The 21312-nt window shown below is 43.4% G+C and overlaps 2 protein-coding genes and 1 long non-coding RNA gene across 5 annotated transcripts; 1 reads left to right on the top strand and 2 right to left on the bottom strand.

The window, feature by feature from the left end:
• Positions 1-2: 2 nt before the first annotated feature.
• Positions 3-4311, top strand: LOC116916358. 3 transcript variants are annotated; one of them, XR_006643394.1, is made up of 4 exons: positions 3-133; positions 188-2156; positions 2224-3940; positions 4043-4311. It is a non-coding gene; the product is annotated as an uncharacterized LOC116916358 (long non-coding RNA). The 3 variants fall into 3 exon arrangements; XR_004390613.2 differs by having other exon boundaries at positions 188-1939; positions 2034-3940; XR_006643393.1 differs by having other exon boundaries at positions 188-3940.
• A 341-nt stretch (positions 4312-4652) lies between these two features.
• On the bottom strand, positions 4653-18077 carry LOC116916344 (sortilin-related receptor). The gene is given in 24 exon segments (XM_032921569.2): positions 4653-5301; positions 5368-5705; positions 5766-6374; positions 6593-7660; positions 7662-7759; positions 7820-8044; positions 8110-8311; positions 8382-8653; positions 8725-8889; positions 12862-12988; positions 13065-13174; positions 13248-13464; positions 13533-13685; positions 13759-13911; positions 13975-14185; positions 14258-14798; positions 14864-14995; positions 15071-15166; positions 15245-15472; positions 15552-16419; positions 16497-16658; positions 16727-16804; positions 16876-17031; positions 17583-18077. Coding segments are annotated over 24 exon segments (6642 nt in total). The 5' UTR covers positions 17919-18077; the 3' UTR covers positions 4653-5204.
• On the bottom strand, positions 9041-12643 carry LOC116916345. Its single transcript, XM_032921570.2, has 2 exons — positions 11248-12643; positions 9041-11183 (listed from the first exon to the last, which is right to left on the bottom strand). Exons 1-2 carry the CDS (start codon positions 12025-12027, stop codon positions 9942-9944), a joined length of 2022 nt encoding a protein of 673 aa, XP_032777461.2. The 5' UTR covers positions 12028-12643; the 3' UTR covers positions 9041-9941.
• Positions 18078-21312: the final 3235 nt, after the last annotated feature.

A 21312-nucleotide genomic window follows, 5' to 3' on the forward strand; every position in this document is an offset into this window, starting at 1 on the left:
GACGAACCCACACCTCGTGGCGCCTCTAGCGGAAAGCCGCCATTGCGACTAGGGAAAAAAAAGTGGAAAACAAAAAAGGACGGCAAGGCAGCTTTCCTTTTTCCCCTGGTGGCCGTTTTGTGCAACAGCCTAAGTATTTCTTTTTACTTTTTGGATGAATGTTCAATGACACATTCTTAATGTATAGATTTTCTACTCTTGCAAAATGCAGAAGTTGCACCCACACAGCGAAACACGCAGTCGATTTCGATCAATATACAAGACGAAAAAAAAACGAACAAAATGGCGTCGTTTACCATTTCAATACTAATATGCCATTGTTTCTTTGTGTGTTTGTTGCCTACATTACAAGTTTGAAAGATACATACATTTCCACGAGTGGAAACAAAAATTCTGTGAATTAAAAAGAGAGAAACACACGGGAATGGGTGGCCGTGTTGTGGAGCCACACAGTATCGTGCATCAGCCACAGAACTAACGGTTATGGACGACGACAGATGTTGTTATCAGTCGAGTGGGATCGACTGAAAACCGGTTGGTTCAAAAAGAAGCCCAGAGACAAGCAAAGAGAGTTTATACGTTTGACTTTTAGCTCCTGGGCCTTAGCCTGGACAGGATTTGCATAACATTTGAAATTTTTGGGGGGGAAACAACCATGTCATCTGCTGTTCTTTTTTGTTGTTGTTTTGGGCGGCCCCCCTCCGTTTAATGCTACAGGGTTGTTGTTTTTGTTTGTTTTTTTAGTATACGGCAATGATGGCAGTTATTCCACATGACAGGCAGATGATTAGGATTATATAGAATATGACAAGGCGTGTCTATACGGAACGAGTCGTATATTATCATCAAACATCATTACCCTCTCCTTTCATTTTTGTTTTCATTTTTCTCCGTGTTGCTGTCAATGGAATTAACTTGTCAGCTCGTAAATAATTTTAGTAATCATAGGCATAAAAAAAAAGTAAGGGGGGAAATGACTGATGAAAAAACAGAAGGTCCCCCAGATTATTGAGTCACCTAATGCAATTTTTTTTTTTTACGAAATGTGAAACAAATATTCATCAACTCCCTTGGTCCCAATATGGTGATTGTGTGGGAGTATGTGCAAGTCGAATCCCGTAGTCACGCAACGTGTGTGTGTGTGTGTCTGGCGCTGCACTTTACGCTGTGGATGTCCGAGTAATCGACCGCACGACCGCAGATGAATCAGACCGCCCTCGTCGTCAGCAACTCTAAAATAAGAAAAACTTATTACATCTACAACAGTGGCAAGTGAAATTTGTATTTTATCAGTTGCTATACGACCATGGGAAGATTTCCGTGACGAATAATAATAATAAATAGACGCGGTTGAGTGCTATTGTCGGTGTGAAGCCGGACAACCCTCAAAGAAAAACCTGAATACAACAATAAGTCATATAAATTTCAAAATAAATTTCAAAAAAAAAATCGATGACAAACACAACAATGTCCGGTTCATTCCTTGCGCTCCTGGGAAACGACCGTTCATCTACAGTGGCTAGGAGGGGGTTCTCGCGCACTGTACCGGTGGGGCTTCACCCCCCCCTCTCCACACAATTCCCTCAACCACTCAAACTTTGCTGGTGAAAACAAACAAAAAGTTTCATTTATTTTTGTTTAAAGTTGTTTTGGTCACGCTGATGACTCATTGCCCTCCCCCTCCCCTCTCTTTTTTGTTTTTCATGTTCACACAACTTGCACAACACTAAAACACGGCATCGCTCAAACGTGTCATACGTGAAAATAGAACGGGAAATCGAAAGCGAATCAACCACACAAAAAAAGACCACCCGACTTTTTTTTTTTTAACCCCCTTCATACTCACAAAAAATCAAAACTTTTTGACGACATTTTGTTCACGTGTCAAAATAGTTCAGCAGGTACGCCGTGCACGTTGGCCGTCATCATTTGTCCCCACGTAATACCAGCACCGTCCTTTTTCTTTTGGCTGTTGTTTTCTTATTTAGCCTGGTGATGAAAACATGTTTTTCTTCTTCTTCTTTTTGAAGCAGGTTTATTTTGTTTGATCCGATTCAGAGATCAAGTCACGGTGCCCTCAAGTGAATTTTAACCGCATACGTTAGATTTTTCTCAGTATAGAAGAACACGGGAACCGGTTGAGCTTCGGGCAATAGGTAAGACAGTCCCTTCAGTATTTCTGGAAATATTTCTATTTTTTATTTCAATCTAAATTCTGATAAGGTCTCCGGCAATAAAAACAAAAAGGGAAACACACAAAAAAAAAAAAAAATAGTTGATGCATCATAATCTTTCCATGTTTCCTTCATTTTTATTCGCCGGTTTGTAAAAGACCTTGCTAGGAACGAGGATACGCCCGATCAATCAATTTTCAACTTGATACGAGGAAGATAGTAAACGTGAACGTTGTGTTCTGAAAAGGGAAAGAATGGAGCATTATACGATGTAAAAAAATAAAAGACATTGTCTTCTTTTGTCTGACTGGGTTTCAACGAATGGCAACACAAAAAGAAAGAGCAGCGGTCCATTTTCTTGATCTGCGCGCGTGTTGGGCATCGCGTCTAGCCAACAGATTCGCTATGTGTGTGCATTCAATTGGAAGCAGACCGAATATCATCAATCGGCTCATCTCGGCTGCTCTTTTAGCTCATTCTCTTTTTTTTTTTCTTCAAAAAACAAAAAATGTGGAAAAGAAAAAGAAATATCCAGTCTGCTCCTTCCTTTTTCTTTGACGTTCTATTTCCACTTGGATATTCGGTTGACGGTGAGTCGGCAATCATCCGCTCGACATCATCTCTAACACGACGTTTTTCTTTTTGGGTTTTTGCGCTATTTCGTCACCATGGCAACAAGAAAAAAAAATGATTTTCGTTTTTCACGAAACGACATGGAAATTGGTCATCGCTAACGAAGAAAATCCAAAACAAGATTGACCGGTTCTTTCTCGATAAATCATCAGCAAAGCAAATTTTCAGATTACACTATAGAATAAAAAAGATGGAGTTGTAATTCGCTACACGTTCGCGAGCACACAAGAGAGCTGGCACGCTTCACCGAGCAACCAACCAAATGTTACGATGACGAAAAAATGCGCGGACGCGGACCACGCAATTTTACACACACCGGGTTACGCGGATGATATTTTCAAATGAAAGGAGAGTTTTCCTATTGTTCCGGTCACGTTTGATTGTCTTCTAATATTCTCATTCTCTACTTGAAATCCAACACTCCCCCCTTCTTTTCCCCACTCTACAATACACGCCTGCGCTAGCGCGCGCATTTGATTATTGTTTTATGCCATTTTTATGAGATATTTCCTCGCGGTTGTTTGTTTGGAGGTCATTTCTTTCCCGTTTGTTGTTAAAACTTTGAGGAATAAATAAAAAATAAAAAAGCGGTCGGTACTCCATTACGTCAGTCGAGCAGCCCCGTCCAGGCATCCTTAATGATTCTTATACATAGATGCCTACATAGTTATTTTCATCCGGCCCAGCTGCAACAGCAAAATCCTTTTCCTCCTTTTAGCTGCCTAAAGAAAAAGAAAAAAAGAATTTATTATTATTTTTTAAAGAATCGAGTCGGGAAAAAGTGAAGTGTGTACGTTCTCTCCTTTACATCTCGGCTGGCCTCTTTTTGGTCTTTAAAACAATGCCGAAATCCGAGTTGGATCGTCCAAACAATTCGGCGAATGTGTTCGGGTTAAGGTCTCCTTTTCTGTTTGATGTGAGCACAAGCAAAACAAAGGCAAGCGCTTCCACATATTTGTTTATTTAGCCGTGAAGTTGCGTACTGAGTTTGGGTCCTGACGGTGGGGGATCGAATTACCTGGGTGGTGCAAGGATACGCTTGACGGCTGCCTCGTCCGCTTTCCCAAGTGCAGGGTTTGATCCCAATGTTCGCACACTATATCATCATCAGCATCGAGAACGTGTCAAATGTGGTGAGCATTTCTATAAGGCCAAGCACTGCCGATGCGGTATTTTCGGTTTATTGAAAATGTTCTAATTTTTCTCCTTTCTCGTCCTATCATGACACATGGAAGCCTTAACAAGGAATCCAAAGCCGATGACAAAAGAGGACGTGACTCAAATAACTTGGAATTTGATCAATCTACCGACAAATATGGCGCCCATCTACGCCGCAGTTGTTGAATCCCTACAGTGGGAAAGAGGCGGTCAAAAGCCGATCCGGTTAACAGGCCACCCAACGTATTTTGGATTCCATTTCTCGTTCTCCTAAATTCCTGTTTATTCAAAAGGCAACTGGATTTAAAAATAAAAAAAAATAAAAAATAGTACATTTAGAAAATAACGACCGTGACCTAAAGCTACTCACTTTTTTCTCCCTTCTCTTTAGCCTAGCAACAACAAAAGAATGTTAGCTACAATTATGACTTATTTTGTTTGTTTTTTTCATCTGTACTTGCTCATTTATTTTTCGCTATCCGCAACGGATGGCGACCGGTTCACGTTTTTTTTTTGGAGTATCAAAAAAGTAGAAAGAAGGAAAAAGAAAATACAAGATTTGCAAAAAAAACAAAAAAAAACACTATGATACATGTTTTACGGGACATGAAAGACGAGAAAACGTAAAGAAAGGTAACTCTACAACATGCCGATTTGATCCGATAAAGAATTTTTTCTTTTTTTTTCATATGTTGAAATGTTTTTTGGTTTAGAAAAAAAAAAATGTGATGACAAATTAAGAGAGCGGTATCAATCGGCAAGGTTGTGTTGTTTAACCGAATCCCTCAATCAACCCCATCACATAAAACAAAAAAAAAAAATCAATACAATCAAAGTGGGGGTTAAAGGAATAAACGGGGAGAAAATCGGGAATTATCACAAATGGGAATGAGGAGAGACGGGATCTTTTACACAAGGCTTATCTTTTTAGCGATCACCGACATTTTTCCTGCTCTCTCATTCAAGGGAAAACCCAAAACGAAAACTTTTTTGGGTGATAATATTTAAAGTTTTCAGAGTTCTTTTCTTTTTTATAGGTCAGAAGGATAGGAAATACAGGATTGGTAAGAAGTGGGATAAGATATTTGACCAAGGTCTTTTACGTTTTTCTCTTTTTTTTTTTTTTCAAACAGCCCCTTCAGAAATTCTAGGACTGATGCATACCACCACAAGAAAATAGTAAAAAGGCTCATTCTTTCTTCTTTAGTAGAATTTGGGTGAAATTCCAATTTTTTTCAACTACGCAATCACAAGAGGTTCGTCATCGGAGAATCCACGAATGACGGGCGAATCATCATCTTCGAGTGTTTGGTCAGAAAATATAGTGGATTCCGATCTATTAAAAAAAAAATGAATTAAAACAAAATTCTATCATTTTTCAACAATAAAAAGAAAAAAATACCTCGTATTAAAATGCGTCGAAGCAAACGAGGAGAAAGAGCGTTGAAGTCGACGATGGCGGATCAAGAGCATCACTAAACTAGCACCCAAAGCCAAAGCGATGATGACGCCAATGGAAACGGCTACATAAATGTGGGACGATCCGGCCTCAGCTGTTCCAGAAGACGGCGTGATTTCTTCGGCAAAGACGAAAAGCATATCCAACGGCTCCGAGCGAGCCGATGAGTAGCCATGCGAATCGACAATAGACACAGCCGCGTAATACATTTCACCGTGGTGATCTTCTGGCAACTGAAATAAAGGCTCCTTTGACTCGTAACGCAGCGTCTTGTTGAGATCCTAGCAAAAACAAACAATTAAAACACCTGTCTTTAGTTTTCTTGTTCTGTAACGTCTTACTTGGAAGGTGCTATCTTTGCTGATCCAGATGACGTAGGAATAATTGTGTGAAACGATCTCGTGTGGGAGATCCTGGTTTCTCCAGTACAATGTCACGTTACCGCCAACTTGTTTGCCGATGGAAAGCTGATGAGGTGGAGGAATGGCTGGGCCTGACAATGTCACCACAGGTGATGGACGGGCTCCTGTAGCGTCCGTTTGGACACTGATTTCATACTGGGCTCCGTAATGGACTTCCAGCGGCAATTGGACGGACGCATTACGACTCGGTTGTAGAGTCACGTGCGACATTTTGTCCAGCGTTACGTCACGAATGTCAACCAAGTAACCTAAACCGGTTGAATCGATGCCGAGAACGACGCAAGGCGGTGCCCAGCTGATCACAGCCATGTCATTCGAGCCAGACATGGCTGGACGAACAGCTAAATTCTTGGGTGGCGAACGGTGATCAAATTCCGTTGTCAACGAGACCATTCCATCCGAGCCGGAACCATAACCGATGGGCCCGATAATAGCCACATCGAAAGTGTACGACTCGCAGGCCGCCAGTTCTCTGACCGTGAAGGTCGTGTCCGTTGTCCGGTTACGTACACCGTTCAGGTACATTTCCTGCACGCAACGACAAAACGGAAACTCGTTAATAATAAGTACTTGGTTATTATCTGTTTTCGTGTTAGTTTTAAAAAATAATAATAATAATTTTGTAACAGGCCCGGAAGTGACCAATTATTGCTCCTCAGTTCATTACGTGGCAACAATTTCAGTTCTAGGTATCGTTTTAAAAAGAAAAGAAATCAAAAAATGTCGTAAGCTTTGCGTAAACATACCTTTAAGTTGACACCGTAATAGATGCCATATTCCCATTTGAGCTTGCGCTTGTCCTTGGGCGGATGCCATTCCAATTTGACAGCCGTCATGTCACCTTTGGCAACGCTGGCGCGTAAATCACTAATACCAGGCAATTCTTCGCCGGTGGTAATGGCCAATATTGAAGACGGTGGTCCAGTAAAGCGTGCACGACGGGCCGAAACTTCCAAATTGTAACGGACGCCTGGAGAAAGTCCAGTCACGTTGATGCTGGTCGACGTCGTATTTATCACCGGATATTGAGCATAATAATTGCCGCTCTTGACGACAACCTGATAACCCGTGATGTTGCTATTGCTACCGCTCGGCGCTGACCACGATAGCAGGACGGACGAGTTGCCGATGGAAGACGTGCGCAAATTCTCCACCAACGGAATGATAGCCGAGCCGTCAAACGCTAAATACTTGCGAGCGGATCGCTCGCCAGCCGAATAGCGATTCTCCGCGCCCACCTGGAATGAATAGTTGGTTCCAGCAGTAAACTTGTAGCTGACAATGGCATCCGTTTTGCTGACGGGAACGGCAACCACCAGAGGAGGAGCCATGGGCTCCACGTAAATCCGGTACGTTGTGATTATTCCATTGGGCTTCACTGGTGCATTCCAGCGAACATGAACTTCCGAATGACTGACTTGATGAAGGCTAACGTTCCACGGCGCGGACGGAGCACCCATAGCCGTTTGAGCCGTGACATAGAGCGAAGGTGGATGCGCATCTCCTACATCAGTTTCTTGCAATGGTCTTACATAAACGGTGATATTGTACAGCGTGTAGGCTGTCAAATTGAAGAGGCGCAATTCAGTAGCGTTGGTCCACGTCGTGTTGAGCCATTGGGTGCCGTTGACAGCTGGTCGACCAACGGCAGAGTAAGAAGGCAAATATTGAAGCTGAGTTCCGTTAGCGGGTGGAGGAATTTCCCATTCGACCAACAGAGTTGTGCTGTTGGAATACTTGTCATCGATAAAGATGCGGGACACTTGGTAGACGCGTTTATCGGATGCGCAATTCAATTCATCAGTGCCGTCGTAAGCAATCCGTCACGTTGTTGCAGTAGAGGCGCAAAGGCAAACACATGGAGCCGTCGCAGCGGAAGGATCCTCGCGGACATTCCACAGTCAAATTAGTTCCTAATTAATTTATGAAATGTTTGAGCTACACAGCTGAAAATCCGCCGTAAGAAATATTACCTGGCATGATGAGACCACAGCCCTCTTCATCCGTATTGTCGGCGCAATCCTGATGACCATTGCACAGCGCAGAGAAGGGGATGCATCCGCCAGAATGAAGACAGCGGAATTCGGTGCATTCGGTTCCTCCTTCACCTGTTTCGGTTCCATGACAATTTTCTTCGTCTTCCCCGCTGGCACAATCCGATTCCTTGTCACAAACCCAAGATTCCCAAATGCAATCGCCTATCAAAAATGCAATTTAAAACACCGTTAAGAAAACAAAACGACGGACAAAATAATAAGCTCACCATTATTGCATTGAAAGTGATTCTCGCCGCAAGTGTGGCTGTCTGGAGCGGCTGTCGTGGTGACGGTCGAGTTAGTAGGATTAGACCCCGGGCAAGCCAATTCATCAGATCCATCACCGCAATCGTCCTGGCCATCGCATTTCCACCAAAGCGGAACGCAATTACGATTGCCACATTCAAACATGGTGGCGCTGCAGTTGCCCTGTCACAATCAATCGCAATAAACACACACGTCATCTACGATCCAATTACTGCTGGAAAAACTATCTCACCTGAGGGAACAGCGGAACAAACGGCCTCGGCGGACTAATAGTGGATGTGGTGGTACAATTGATTTCGTCCGATCCGTCATGACAGTCATTTTCTCGGTCACACACCCACGATTTCATGATGCATCGCTTGTTAGCGCACTGGAACTGCCATGGCTCGCAAGAATTGTTACTGCAATCGTGCTCGTCCGAGCCATCAATACAGTCGCTTTCTCCATCACATTTCCAGGCAGCTGGAAGACAGTAGTGATTCGATTCGCAGGAAAATTCTCCAGCTAAAGAAGCACAACACATTTGTTTAGCAATAGCACGAGAAAAAGCATTTAAAGAAAAAGGGATAACTTACGTCGGCAAGTGGTGGCCGTGGAATTGCCACTGGGGATCGACGTCGTGGTGCAATTATCTTCATCGGAACCGTCGCGACAATCGTCTTCGAAATCACATCGCCAGCGGGCCGAAATGCAGCGGCCGTTGTTGCAACGAAATTGATCCGATGAACAAGGATTATAGTCTAAAGCAAGACATGGTCAACAATTATCAAACATTCAAATCAAAGACAACCGCATTCTTTTTCGATTTAACAAATGTACACGTTCTTTTTGTTTTCTCGTTGTTACACAGAAGTAAGAAAGGAAGTGGGGAAGGAAGAGACACATGGAACGTTTGACGGGATAGAAACCTATGCTTTTATCTTTTTATTCAACAAGAGTAGTGGAACAACTACTTTGAGTCACGACTTGAAAGAGCTGACGATGGAGGACGGCATCGGATTTGGACGAAGCTACAACATTAGAGGAAGCAAAAGAAGACGTGGCGGAGGAGGGAAGAGCCAGCAACCAAAAGGCCAGCTGCGACAAGCCGGGGAAGACTGATTGCCGATGTTTCCAATAAACTAAAACATTCGTCAATTCCATCAAATCTTGTTGGATGACTTTCTCTTCCAGATAGAGATCCAACTCATCGCGCTGTTCCGGAACTAACGTCAAACCATTGCTATTCCCGCTTTCGCAATGCAAACTAAAATCCGCCAATTCGCTAAAATCGAAGGCAATATCGTTGTTGGAGATCAATGGCGTTGTTGACACTGTCGGCGTCGTCGACGTAGGCAAAAGGTTCTGCATGGCCGATCTCTGTCGCTTTGCAGCCGAGCTATTAGTCGGCGTCGTTTCATTGCCGACTGTCCGACTCGACATTTTCCGTTTCAATTCTCCATTGCGGTTGTTGCCCGTCATCGAATTGTCCAAAGTGCTGCGCAAAATGTGTTCAGAGACCGGCTGATGATCCGTCTGCCTCAACAAATTGCGCACCATTGCGTAAGTTTCCATACGCTCGCGATCGCTTACATCTAGCCGACGCATATGCTTAAAAGCCGGATGCAGAACGCAGGCCAATCGGTGGGCCAGCTCTAATGGCCAATGTCCGTTCAAGGCTTCTAGTAAGGCGTGTTTCAAAGCCGAAAGCGCAGGAGGATCCACGTGACATTTAGGGGTGCAAAGCGACATCACGTGACTTCTTGCCAGTAGTACATTACAAAGTGTCGGACACGCTGCCAAACTGCTGACTTTAGCCACAACGGAAGCCATACTGGAATAAAACGCGGCTAAATGACCGAGAAGTTGACGATCCAGTTGATTCCAGACGCTGCAAACGGACGGATCTTGAAAGAATTTGCATAGTTCGCCAATCTGGGACGACACGTTGATCACCAGTTCCATCCAATCTAAGCCGGTAGACGATTCCTCCAGCCACTCCGCCGATCGGTTGAATGGCCTTGGTCAATTGAGTTTCCCAACCCATTGCCTGAACAATATTAGCCATTTTCTGAATCGTGTCATGGAAATTCCTCCAATCTTGGCGAGCTGACGCACAATTCTCTTGGGCTAAAGCCAACGCCCTTCCGATCGAATCGTGGGCACAGGGAACCGTCATCTGCCCAGTGAATGATTCTTTGATCACCTCGATCGAGTTGCAAACAATCGCACGACGCAGATGATCTAATCTTTCTTCCTTCAACGTCCGCTGCACAAGCTGGCCAATACGAGTCGACGTGTCTTGATCCACACTCAGCTGGATGTGTCGTAAAGGCGCTTGACGCAAGAAAGGAGACACGTCCGTCCCGTTCTGATTACTATCGACGCAGTAACTGATTCCCAAAGTTACTTGAACCAACTGGCCAGCAGTTTGGGCTCTGGAACCCGGCTGAACACGGATAATCAATCCGATGCCTCCGACGGAGATGGTACGTGCTTCTTCTGCAAAATGATTCCGATACTCGTGAGCAATGCTGGGCAAGATCGTCTCGAATGATGGCGAACTGAAAATGGCAGACAAATCATCGACGAGAGCCACTCCGTGTTTCGCCCCAAGTTCAACCAGAGCTTTGGACAACTGAAGAAATGATGCAGCGCTGATCGAACCAGAGCCGAGAACGACCCCTGCATTTCTAATCAATTCATCGCGATCACAGGGTGCCAAATAACGCGTCACAATATTTGTCATTGATGCTTGATGTGGGGAAGAATTGAGCGGAATCTGTTCGGGCGCATCCGCCGAGCTGCGGACGGCAGTAGCAATGCTGACAATGACGGACGGTGAAGGGAAATTGACATACGACGCATTTTGCTGTTGATCAGCCTGAGAGGAAGAACCGGGAGCTGGACTAGGCATTAATCGATCTGATCCACCGCCACCACTAGTTGGGGTCAATGGTGAAGCACCAGTTGTGGTTACTAATGACTGGGCAAGACACCGATGTTTTTTCAATGTTGACGTGCCAGTAGAATGGGCGTCACCGAAAGCATAAACCTGGTTTTAATTAGAAAACATCATTAGTTGTGTGCACAGACAAATGTAATTTTTCAATATATACCTGTCGACAGTAGATGCAAGCGACGTAGCCTTTGACTTTCCGACCCTGGAATGTTACTTTGCCGAAACGGGCCCACACTTCGCTTCTTTTGCCTTCGCGGAGAACGATTCCAGCCGCATCACCTCTCAGTAAGAATTCGACATCAGATTTGGCCATTTCTAAATCGCCATGGCCGTCATCGATGAGCAAAACTCGGCGTGTTGTCGGTCCTGGGAGAACCGTTTTCAAGTCGAGCAATTCGGCGGCTGTTGCGTTCCCACTGGATGAAGATCGAGTAGGCACAACATCAGAAGATCCAGTTGACGAACGCCCTTCAACCACTTCTTGACTGTTGCTCGGTTTACAATAGGAATGGACTGACAGTCCGGACGCTTCATTGTCTGTCGGCGATTGATCGTCTACTAATCCACCTTCTCCGCCACCACCTCCACCATTATTGGCCGCTGTGTCAGCGGACGGTGCGGCAGTAACAACATAAGATCCTTGATGATAGGCCTCAGTGGCCGTGGTTACAATATAGCCGGCATCAGGTTCTTCGCCATCGCCATTGGCCGAAGCGTCAGCATAATGAGTTCCATCTTCTTCCTCCTCTTCTTCGTGTCGATGATGGTGATGGGCGTGATGGCCCGTGCTAGACAAGATGGACGTCAACTCTTCTGTATTGAGTCGAGTCAACGTTTCCAAATTGGCATATGTCATTGCAGCCGAAGCGGCACCGACTTGTGGATCTCCTGGACCAGCAGCTGGACCTCCAGCGCCTGTCTCCGCATTCTGTTCCATTTTGCTCACGCTGTATCGAATGCCTTTCTTTTTTCATAAGGCTAAGAGCAGCCTCATCGATCCCACTTGTCAAGTAGCTTCAAATATGGCGCCAATCCAATTTTTACGCCAATGGGCGGAGTTAGACTGTGAAAAGATGGTCGCTGCGATGTGGGCTTGATTAGACAAACAGAAACGAAGCCCTTGAACGGCCTTGGAGGACGATGAGCTTGGTAACAAGGAGATTGCACGCTATCGGGCACACGAGCTCAGTTTTTGCTTTCTTTTGTCTCCTTTTTTCACTCTGCTTGCATCCAAGTGCCACTAAGACGTGACGGGTTCATCGGAAAAGGAAGAACTTGAATCGATCTTGATGGGGTAGCACACGTGGCACTTTCGTAAAAACAAGATGGCCGCTGCCTTAACTTTTGTCGAACAAAAACAGAAGCCTAGGGAAGTCTGCTCAGACGATTGCAACACTACTAACCTTCGATCACAAAATTTCGCACATAGATATAAAACGAGGAATGCAAAAATTGAAAATCGAAATTTTTTTTTCCCTAAATATTTTTTTTCTGGATAGAATTCGAGGGAAAGTACGTGAAACCGAACACAACTCGGACTGAGACTGCCGGCGTCTGAGGTCCGCCACCTTGCGTCAAACGGGTTGGTTTCAGTCGGCAACTCAGCCCACCCTATCCTGCCCTATCCTACCCTCCCCAATAGGGTCGGGTGCGGTGCGGGTTGTGTTGAATATAAAAGGAGAAAAGGGTGGGGAAAGGACTAGTACACTCGGCGCCAAATGAAAATAAAAGCCACGCATACAAAATCAAAACAGAAAATGCTTTCACTTACCGCAACTAACTTCGTCGCTGCCATCGAGACAATCGTTGTCGAAATCACATCGCCAATGCGACGGGATACAACGGCCATTTCCGCATTGAAACTGGGATGAACTGCAGGACGGTGTTGTGCAATTGGCCTTTCATTTTGTATTAGGTTATTAAGTTTGGTCAGATGAGATTGTAGTGAAAAAACAAACAAAAGCTAGTGCTTACTTCATCTGATTTATCGTGGCAGTCGTTATCTCCATCGCACCTCCATAAGCTAGGAATGCACATTTCTAGCGTTTGACATTCAAAATAATCTTCCGGGCAAGTTTGATTCACTAAAAATTAAGCCACAAAAAAATTAGTGAACTGATAAGGGTCACCGCTATTTGACAAACAAAAGTAACCCACCTAATGAACAGGACCCATTAGCTTGAGGGGCATGGCCGTCAGGACAGAGACACTTTTCACTGCCATTGGCCTGCAATTCGACGTGCATTCCATCTGGACATATGCAGGAATAACCGTTGTTGGGTCGACCCATGCACAGGAATGGGCAGACACTAGCTGAGCTGCTAGAATTAGTAGAACAAGCATTGCTACCGTGCCGCAAACTTTGCGAGAAGATCTAAAGGAGAAACAATTAGCGATTTGTAAACTTTTTATTTTTAAGGGGGACTTATTTTAATTAAAAACCTTTAGATCCATGACTCCAGGAAGCCGACTAGCAATAGTAGAGAGACCTGTGCCGCGGTTCTTGTCTGCCATGAAGATACCCTGAGCATTCCAATCATCCCAGTACATGACGTTTTTGAATACGGCCACGGAGAACGGGTGAAGTGTTTGATCCTGACAGATTCAAATGAAACACATATTTTTACAAATTGGAACGCAAGGAAAAAAAAAACAAAACAATACTAACCGTTCCCTCTAATATCTTTTTAATGTTTTTGCCATCCAAATCGGCAGATGCAATGTAGTCGCTTTTTGCATCAACCCAGTAAAGCCGGTCGGCAAAGAAGTCGATCGTTACACCATTGGGCCATTGAACCATTGGAGCCCCTATTAGCTTTTCCTGTTAATCGTTATAAACGAAATTAATCAATGGAACGAACCAAGAATATGACTGGGAAAATACCTGGGATGAGCCATCCAGATTGGCCCTGCAAACACAGGCTTTCTCCGTCGACCAGTCCGTGTAGAACATGTAACCGCGTACGGGGTGCACCGTGATACCCCTAGGCTTGTCCAAAACAGTTCCGTTGAGAATGGTTCGCCTCATTCTGCCCGTATTGTTTATGTCTGTTCGAATGACTTCAATTTTGGCACGGGCTCCGTCAACAAAGTACCTAATCAGGAAGACAAAAAGACTGGTGAACAAACAAATCGCCAGCAATTTTCACTCATTTTGAAGCAATTACAAGTTGTTGCTTAGCCAATCAAAGGCCATGCCTTCGATGCTCTCCAACTGAGTTTCGACCAAGATTTGCGGGACGCTTTTCCCATCTAGGCACAAACGCCAAATTTTGTCTTGCAGCGAATCAGCCCAGTAGACGCAATTGGAGCGGATATCAAATTCCAGAGCGAAAACATTCTGCAATGCTGGAAGGGGAAATTCGTCCAGACGTTCTGTGTTCCTCAAGTCGATGCGAAGAATTTTCTGTCGCTGGGCCACTAGGATGAAATCGGCTTCTTCCGTGACGGGACATGCGACCTTATCAGGTGCGAATCGAGAACCACCATCTCCTCCGACGCAAGTGTCGCCGGGAACTAATCGATAGCCTTTGGTTCGATTATAGAATTCGCCTGGCGGGCATTTCATGGGCACAGAGAAAACATCGACAGTGGAATCTGGATCTCGAATGCATTGATTCGTTACTTCCTCTTCTTTGAATCCAAAATCACACTCGTAGTCTTCTCGGCGACATTCGCAGTTGGCAATAATAGTAGGGCGGCTATAACCTTCGCAATTTTAGATCATTTAATTATCGCTATAAACATCAGAATCTAACAAATCTGTTTGTTACTTTTGCCATTGTAGCAGTTCGAGTGGGCCATTCGTCGTTGGTAGCTAAGTTGATGACCTAACAGACAAGGTCGTCCAGATAAACTGCCGCTTGGAGACCACAATTTGTAATCCTCCTCTTTGCATTCGTATTCTAATAATTTTTGAATACAAAATTTCTAAAATTAATATATGAAAATTCACTTCCAAATCAGAAATTGAAACTTACGGAAAGCCGCTTTGAGGTCTACAGTGACAATAATCCATTGGTGACTACCAGATTTTGAGCCAAACATTGTGAATATGGTAGTGTTTTCTCCGGGTTCTAAATATAAAACACACATTCAAAAATTAGAAAGAAAAAAAAGTACAAGTATGCAACAAAGAAAAAAAGGAAACTAACCGGTAATGAGACCGTACACGCGCATGGGTTCATCGATGAATTGATGCGTGTTCCATGTTTCACCCTCATCCGTCGAGTACAGTAATTCTGTAGTGGCAGCATCAGCGCGGAACATCTTTACTGCCACCAGCACACCACCGTGATCGCCCATCGTGTACCAATAGCTGCCTTTCAGCACTTGATGCCACGTTAATCCAGCATCGGCACTCACAAACACGCCCGGGTGACCTATTGATTTGAGTAATTAAAGACATGCGTCATACACAATTGGCACAGAGAATGACTGCAATACAAATGATTTTAGTACCTTTAAGAGAAGCTCCAATGACGCCCGTAGCGACAATAATTCCCGGAGCAGAAGAGCTTGTTAAAATCGGGGCCGTCTTGTTAATGGGATAGAGCTGTGAAAGTCTTTGACTGAGGTGCAACGAACATCCTTTACTGCGTTGGCAGTCGATGGATTGACCCTCGTCATCGTACCTGGGCGGCTGGATAAGTTTCCACTCACCGCCCTTGTCGAAAGTGACAACTGTCACCAAATCATCGGGAGTGACGCTCGTCTTTGTCAGGGCCGTAGCATTCGCATCACGGAACTGCGAGGCGATATAAATCCCTCTTAGTTTACCCACCCGATGGATGTCGATGAATGCCTCGGCTCCTACATCCTTCAACCACGAATTGGGAAAAGCTCCTTCCGGGTAGAAATATAGAACACGTTCGAGCGACAAGGAAAATTGAACTCCCTTCGTGTCGTCGGGCACGTTTGAAATGTAGAGATTGGTCAACATCGAGTCGTGATTGACGCAGACCATTAATTGGCCTTCGGAAATATCGGCAATATGGAAATCACGCCGACGCAATTTAGAAGGAAAGCTAGCCACCACGAAAGGCCCTCTTTTGTAGGAAACAAGTAGATCTAAATCGCCGCCAGGATTGCGTCGAGTGGCCAGCATAAAATCGTCCCTCAATTCGAAATCTTCTACATTGGCAATGACGACTTTAGCATCATTGGTGGCGGTAAACATGCTGATTGAGGATAAGACGATGTTATCGGCTCCGGGGGTTTCGTATTCTACGTACAACGTGGTAGGTGATGTTGTCACGTCGAGGAACCACGACTTAACAAATTCACGGACCGTCGACCAATCCATTCCAAAATTCCGACTGAACCACAACTGTCCAAATAAAAACAAAAAAATTAATTTTTGAATGTATGAACAGAAATTAATGTTAGAGATTAGGGTGGACTTACCCGACGAAGGCGATCCGACTTATCATAAGCGATAATAGAAAAGGGTTTCTTCTCATCGAATGTGATATCTTCGGGAGCAAAATCCAGTGGATACGACTGGACCGTATGTACACTGTTTGTCGTGGTAAACATGTGCTTGTTGGTGACATCGGTAAACACATACTGTAAAAAAAACAAAAAAACTTGTATTATTGAAGAGCTAATTTCGCAATCAAAGTTGAAATATTTACATGACTGTTGACTTTGGGATGGTTGAAGAAACGACCGATGGATGCTGGCTTGCCATTCGGCAGCACGAACAGGTGGTCCTGGAAATAACAACGTTTTTCAAGTAAAATGGTTTCCTAAGGTTTAACTAAAGGTCTATTTTTATTCAAACCTTGCGGACAAATGAACGTCCGTAATCGTAGGACACGAAGACGGATGAGGAGGCATCAGCACTCTGTGTAGGATTTCGAGCAAGGCAAACAACAACATCTGAACCTTCTCCAGCCCAGTGAACAGTCAGCATAAAGTGTGTGTCATTCAAAGGAAACTGAAATAAAAGTCGATAAATGTTAGATTTGGAATTGTACACCTTCTCGAATATTCCTTTTGTGATGAGAACAAATTTTTGCAAAAATAAAAGATAGATTCGTAGAGATTTTTCATCCCGGCTTACACAACAGGATAACAAAACACGTTTATCTGCTTTGTTTTTTCAGACGTGATTGTCAAAGAATGTTTAAAGGAATTCAGAAAAAAATCAGGCAGACAATATTTTAATCCTAGAAAATTTGTCAAAATGCCAATGGGGTTTTATTTTTCCCAGAAGAGGGGGAGGATATTGATTCCTACATGGCTGTTGGGGGGCAAGAACAAAGAAAAGAAAGATGCAGGCAGCAACAAGAAGGAAACTTAACAATAATCTGAAGTTGGAACAGGAAGTCACTCTGTACTAGCCAATTATCAGAAAAATAAGATCCTGTGTGTTGCCTGGGAGACATTTTACAAAAAATGTGAATTGCCACATGACAAGATTCATCTTCAGAATTAAGGATGCTAGTTCAAACAATTATTAACAAAATATTGCAAAAGATGACTCACCACACTAGTGCTGTTGGCAGGAAGTGTTGGCAAAAAACCTCGAACACTGCTACCCTGTGAGAGTAAGGTTGGAGCCTGTCGCTTGACCCTGTCGTTTTCAATGTGTTCTGAAACATGCTGGTTAATGGAAAAATCTTTTCCATCCCCATATTCATTAACTGGAAGGACAATGTCTCTTGTTTTCCTGCTATTTTGTTCCAAACTAGAATGAAACGTCAAAGTTTTTCGTCGAACGTCATCGGCTTTTACGACTTTGCTCGACAATAAGGCGACAACCGATAAAAAAGCAATAGCTCTGTAAAGCCACAGCGTGACTGTCTTTTCAGTCGACGCCATTTCTGTGATCTAAATATATATGAGCGCGTTGAATTTAAAGAGAGACTAAATGACTTGACCGACGAACGGACGACTTGTCAAAACTGTTTTACAAGGGGAAAGATGTGATGCAAGTTTGATACCCTCTTCAAGCGGCGCGTTCGTAAACTCTGGGTACGCAATCTTTCACGATAAAAATAACTATTTTTGAAATCTCGTGTTTTTCACTAGCAAGCGTTTTCCTATCTCTAGATAAAAACAAGTGTTGAAATTGACAGTTGCATTTATCAGCCAGATAAGTTGTTGAGTTTATAATTAGCAAAAATGTTGTTGAACTCTGGTTGAACTCGAATGAATGAGCTAAGCACTCTTTGAAAGCCGACACTAAAATCCTTTTTAAAATAAACGACGTAAGTACTACGTATTGAGTTGCTTTGCCAACGTCGTTGGCTTCAAATTGGAGCCAATGAGTCATCTTTTCAGTGGTTGGGGAAAATCCAAAACCAGCACATACCAAATTACACCAAACCTGTATACTGTCTCGTCATCAAATATACATACAGCTGGGAATGAAAACAGCTGGTCGATATATTTCACGTGCGCGTCATGGGGGCAAAAAAAAAAAAGCCAAACAAATTTATAGCTTTTCGGAATGAGAGACGAAAAATGGTTGCACACTTTTAAAAAGGGATGAGTCTGTCCGGAAGGGATCCTTCTCAGGATCGACATCGACACCGAATCAACAAATCGATAATTCAATATTTGCCCTCCCCCTTTTTTTTATATATATTTTTTTGTTTGGGGTACATATTTGAGAAACATCTTTATCGATTAGACCATCTCGTCCTACCTCTTTGATGACATGAATGCCAAACAAGCGGATAGCAGCCAGCATATTATATGGACATGTTCGTCGCATGTTCTCCCCGTTTTGATTGGCAGCACCACAGGGAGTATGCAACGTACTGTGTGACGTCCACATGAAAGAGTTTCTCTACACACATTTTTTTTAGTTCCCTTGCTTTGAAATGTTCAACTGGAATGACAAGAATTGCCCTGTCAAATGAATTAATGAGAAAAACTTAATCATCTCGTCGTAACGGAGCCAGGTGTTCAACAACGTTCTAATCTTGATCCGTTCTTCTTTCTATAATAGAAAATGAAAACATAAAATTTTAAAGCTAAGATGCAGCTGCCGTCACTCCTTTTTAAAAGTTTTACTTACAAACTTGAGCCTTTTTCGTCCTGTTGTGCGTTGTATATCGTTGATTGTTTCTAGGTTCGTGTCGCATCTCGTTTAATGACGCCAATTCAATATTCTCAGCTCATTTTCGCAACTCATTTACGCCAGACTGCAATTTTCTTCGTGTGTGTATAACAACCCAAATGGTTTATACAACTCAGTGCGTATTTTTTAATATCTGATAGGCCACACGAGACATTAAATCAATGAAAGCGGCCACGGGCAAAGGACGTCATCTGTCGTCTTTTGGTTGACAGCGCGCAGGATAATCTGATCAAGTTCTTTCCTACTCGTATATATGTTATAAAATAAAATGTCTATAGATTTAATAACCTCGGGCGTTATGAAATCATAAGCGTGGGGGTGGAAAAAAGAATCAATCAATAAGCTGACGACCAACTTTTATCATCTCTCGAGAGGAAAGCGAAAAAAAGTTTGGCCACGTGCAAAACGCGATTCCATCTGTGAGCCTATCGCGTCACTCACGGCAAGCTTATACATTTCTATAGTTTGTGACCCTGCAAAGAAAGTCACAAATATTCGGAAAATATCCTCCCACACAAACTTTTTTTATCGGCGCACGAAGAGTGGCTCACTTCTTTTCTCTTTTCCAAGAGTTTTCACGACTATAGTTGTCCCCATCGGGTCGTTAACGTAAAATATTCAGCAACTGCGACGTATGTTAAATTCAACGTGAGCTGGGTCGTATTTTGGCTACATGCAGACAATGAATTATCAAGTGGTATTTGAGACTACAAAGGAGACGATCCACTTGAGTTGTGACCGAGATTATACGCACATAAATGGTAGAAATCTATTTACAGAAAATGAATAGAATCATTTTCATTCTGATGCGGGATCCTCTTTACACATTCATCACGCCATTAAAAAAAAAACGCTGTTAGGCCTAATAGAATGCTTGAAAAGCTCATTAACCGCCTGCAGATGAACGCTCCCGGTATAAATTGGAGACGAACGCAGTGTCAAAATCGACCGCCATAAAGTGATGAATACAAAATCTGCTTGCAAAAATAAAAGAGCTGTTATAAAAGAATTTTTTATTTTTTAAATCAAAGCTCTTCGTTTTTTTTGAAGCCGCTCTTTTCATTGCTCGGTGCGTACGTGCCGCGAAATCCTTCACGGAAATACGCAGCAGTAGAGAACGGGAGGGGGCGGACCAATGGACGGGTCCAATTGGTAATCCAACTTTGTCATCTGCAGATGTTTGTCATTTCTTTTCCCACTCCATTTTCATCGTCATTATGATTCACTCCAGTGTGTACAAACAAAATATGCCGAGAGGATGGTATTGACTGAACGCTGTCTCCTATACTAATACGCAGACGGATTGCAGACATCAGAGACACGCCCACATTCGTGATGTCGTTCACAGCTTTTTGTTCTCTTGCCTTTTCCATTTCACCACTATATCATTTTTCTGCGTGCGACTAAAATGAAGGAAACGACTGAATATTGGAAGAGAAGTGTCGTGACAGTAAGTGATGCCGTCACCTCTGCGTTCATGGCGCAGGGAAGAACAATGACCATCCAGATTTAAGTCAATGCTTTAAAAGGGAGGGTCGAAAAAGTCTTGCATATTACATTTTAACATGTAAAAAGAAAGTAGACTCCTTTCTTTGAAAATCCTGTGTGCGACGACGAGACGTCAAGATGCGCACGTAGTCACGATCACACGCACCGTGATGCGGCCCTGACGACTGGTGGTGATTATCATATCAAGTCTTTTTTTTTTTTTTTTTACCATATGATTTCTGATATGGAGACATCCCTATACATCATCCGTGAAGATAAACGTTGAAGCTGATTTAATGTCCCCACCAAAAAGAAGAATTCTTCTTTCAGCTGTCGTTCTAGATGCAAATTTGTTCGAAAAAAAGGAGGTTCCGACCGTGTTTCTAATCCGTACTAAATCAATTGAACAGGGGGAAAATGAATAGATTTCTATGAAAATCTTGATCCAAATTGTGAGTGTTAGGTCGACGCGATGTATATAGCACCTCGCGTATGACGTCAATGAAATCAAAACATCAATTGTAAATAGAATCGTGTGCGATGCAGAAAGTGGGGGGGAAAAAAATTGTATTACACGACACGTAGCAAAAGAGAAAGAACAAAACAAAAAAATTGATGGACGTTGGGTACAAATAAAAA

This window comes from Daphnia magna, linkage group LG2, assembly GCF_020631705.1.
Source record: "Daphnia magna isolate NIES linkage group LG2, ASM2063170v1.1, whole genome shotgun sequence".
Classification (NCBI taxonomy): domain Eukaryota; kingdom Metazoa; phylum Arthropoda; class Branchiopoda; order Diplostraca; family Daphniidae; genus Daphnia; species Daphnia magna.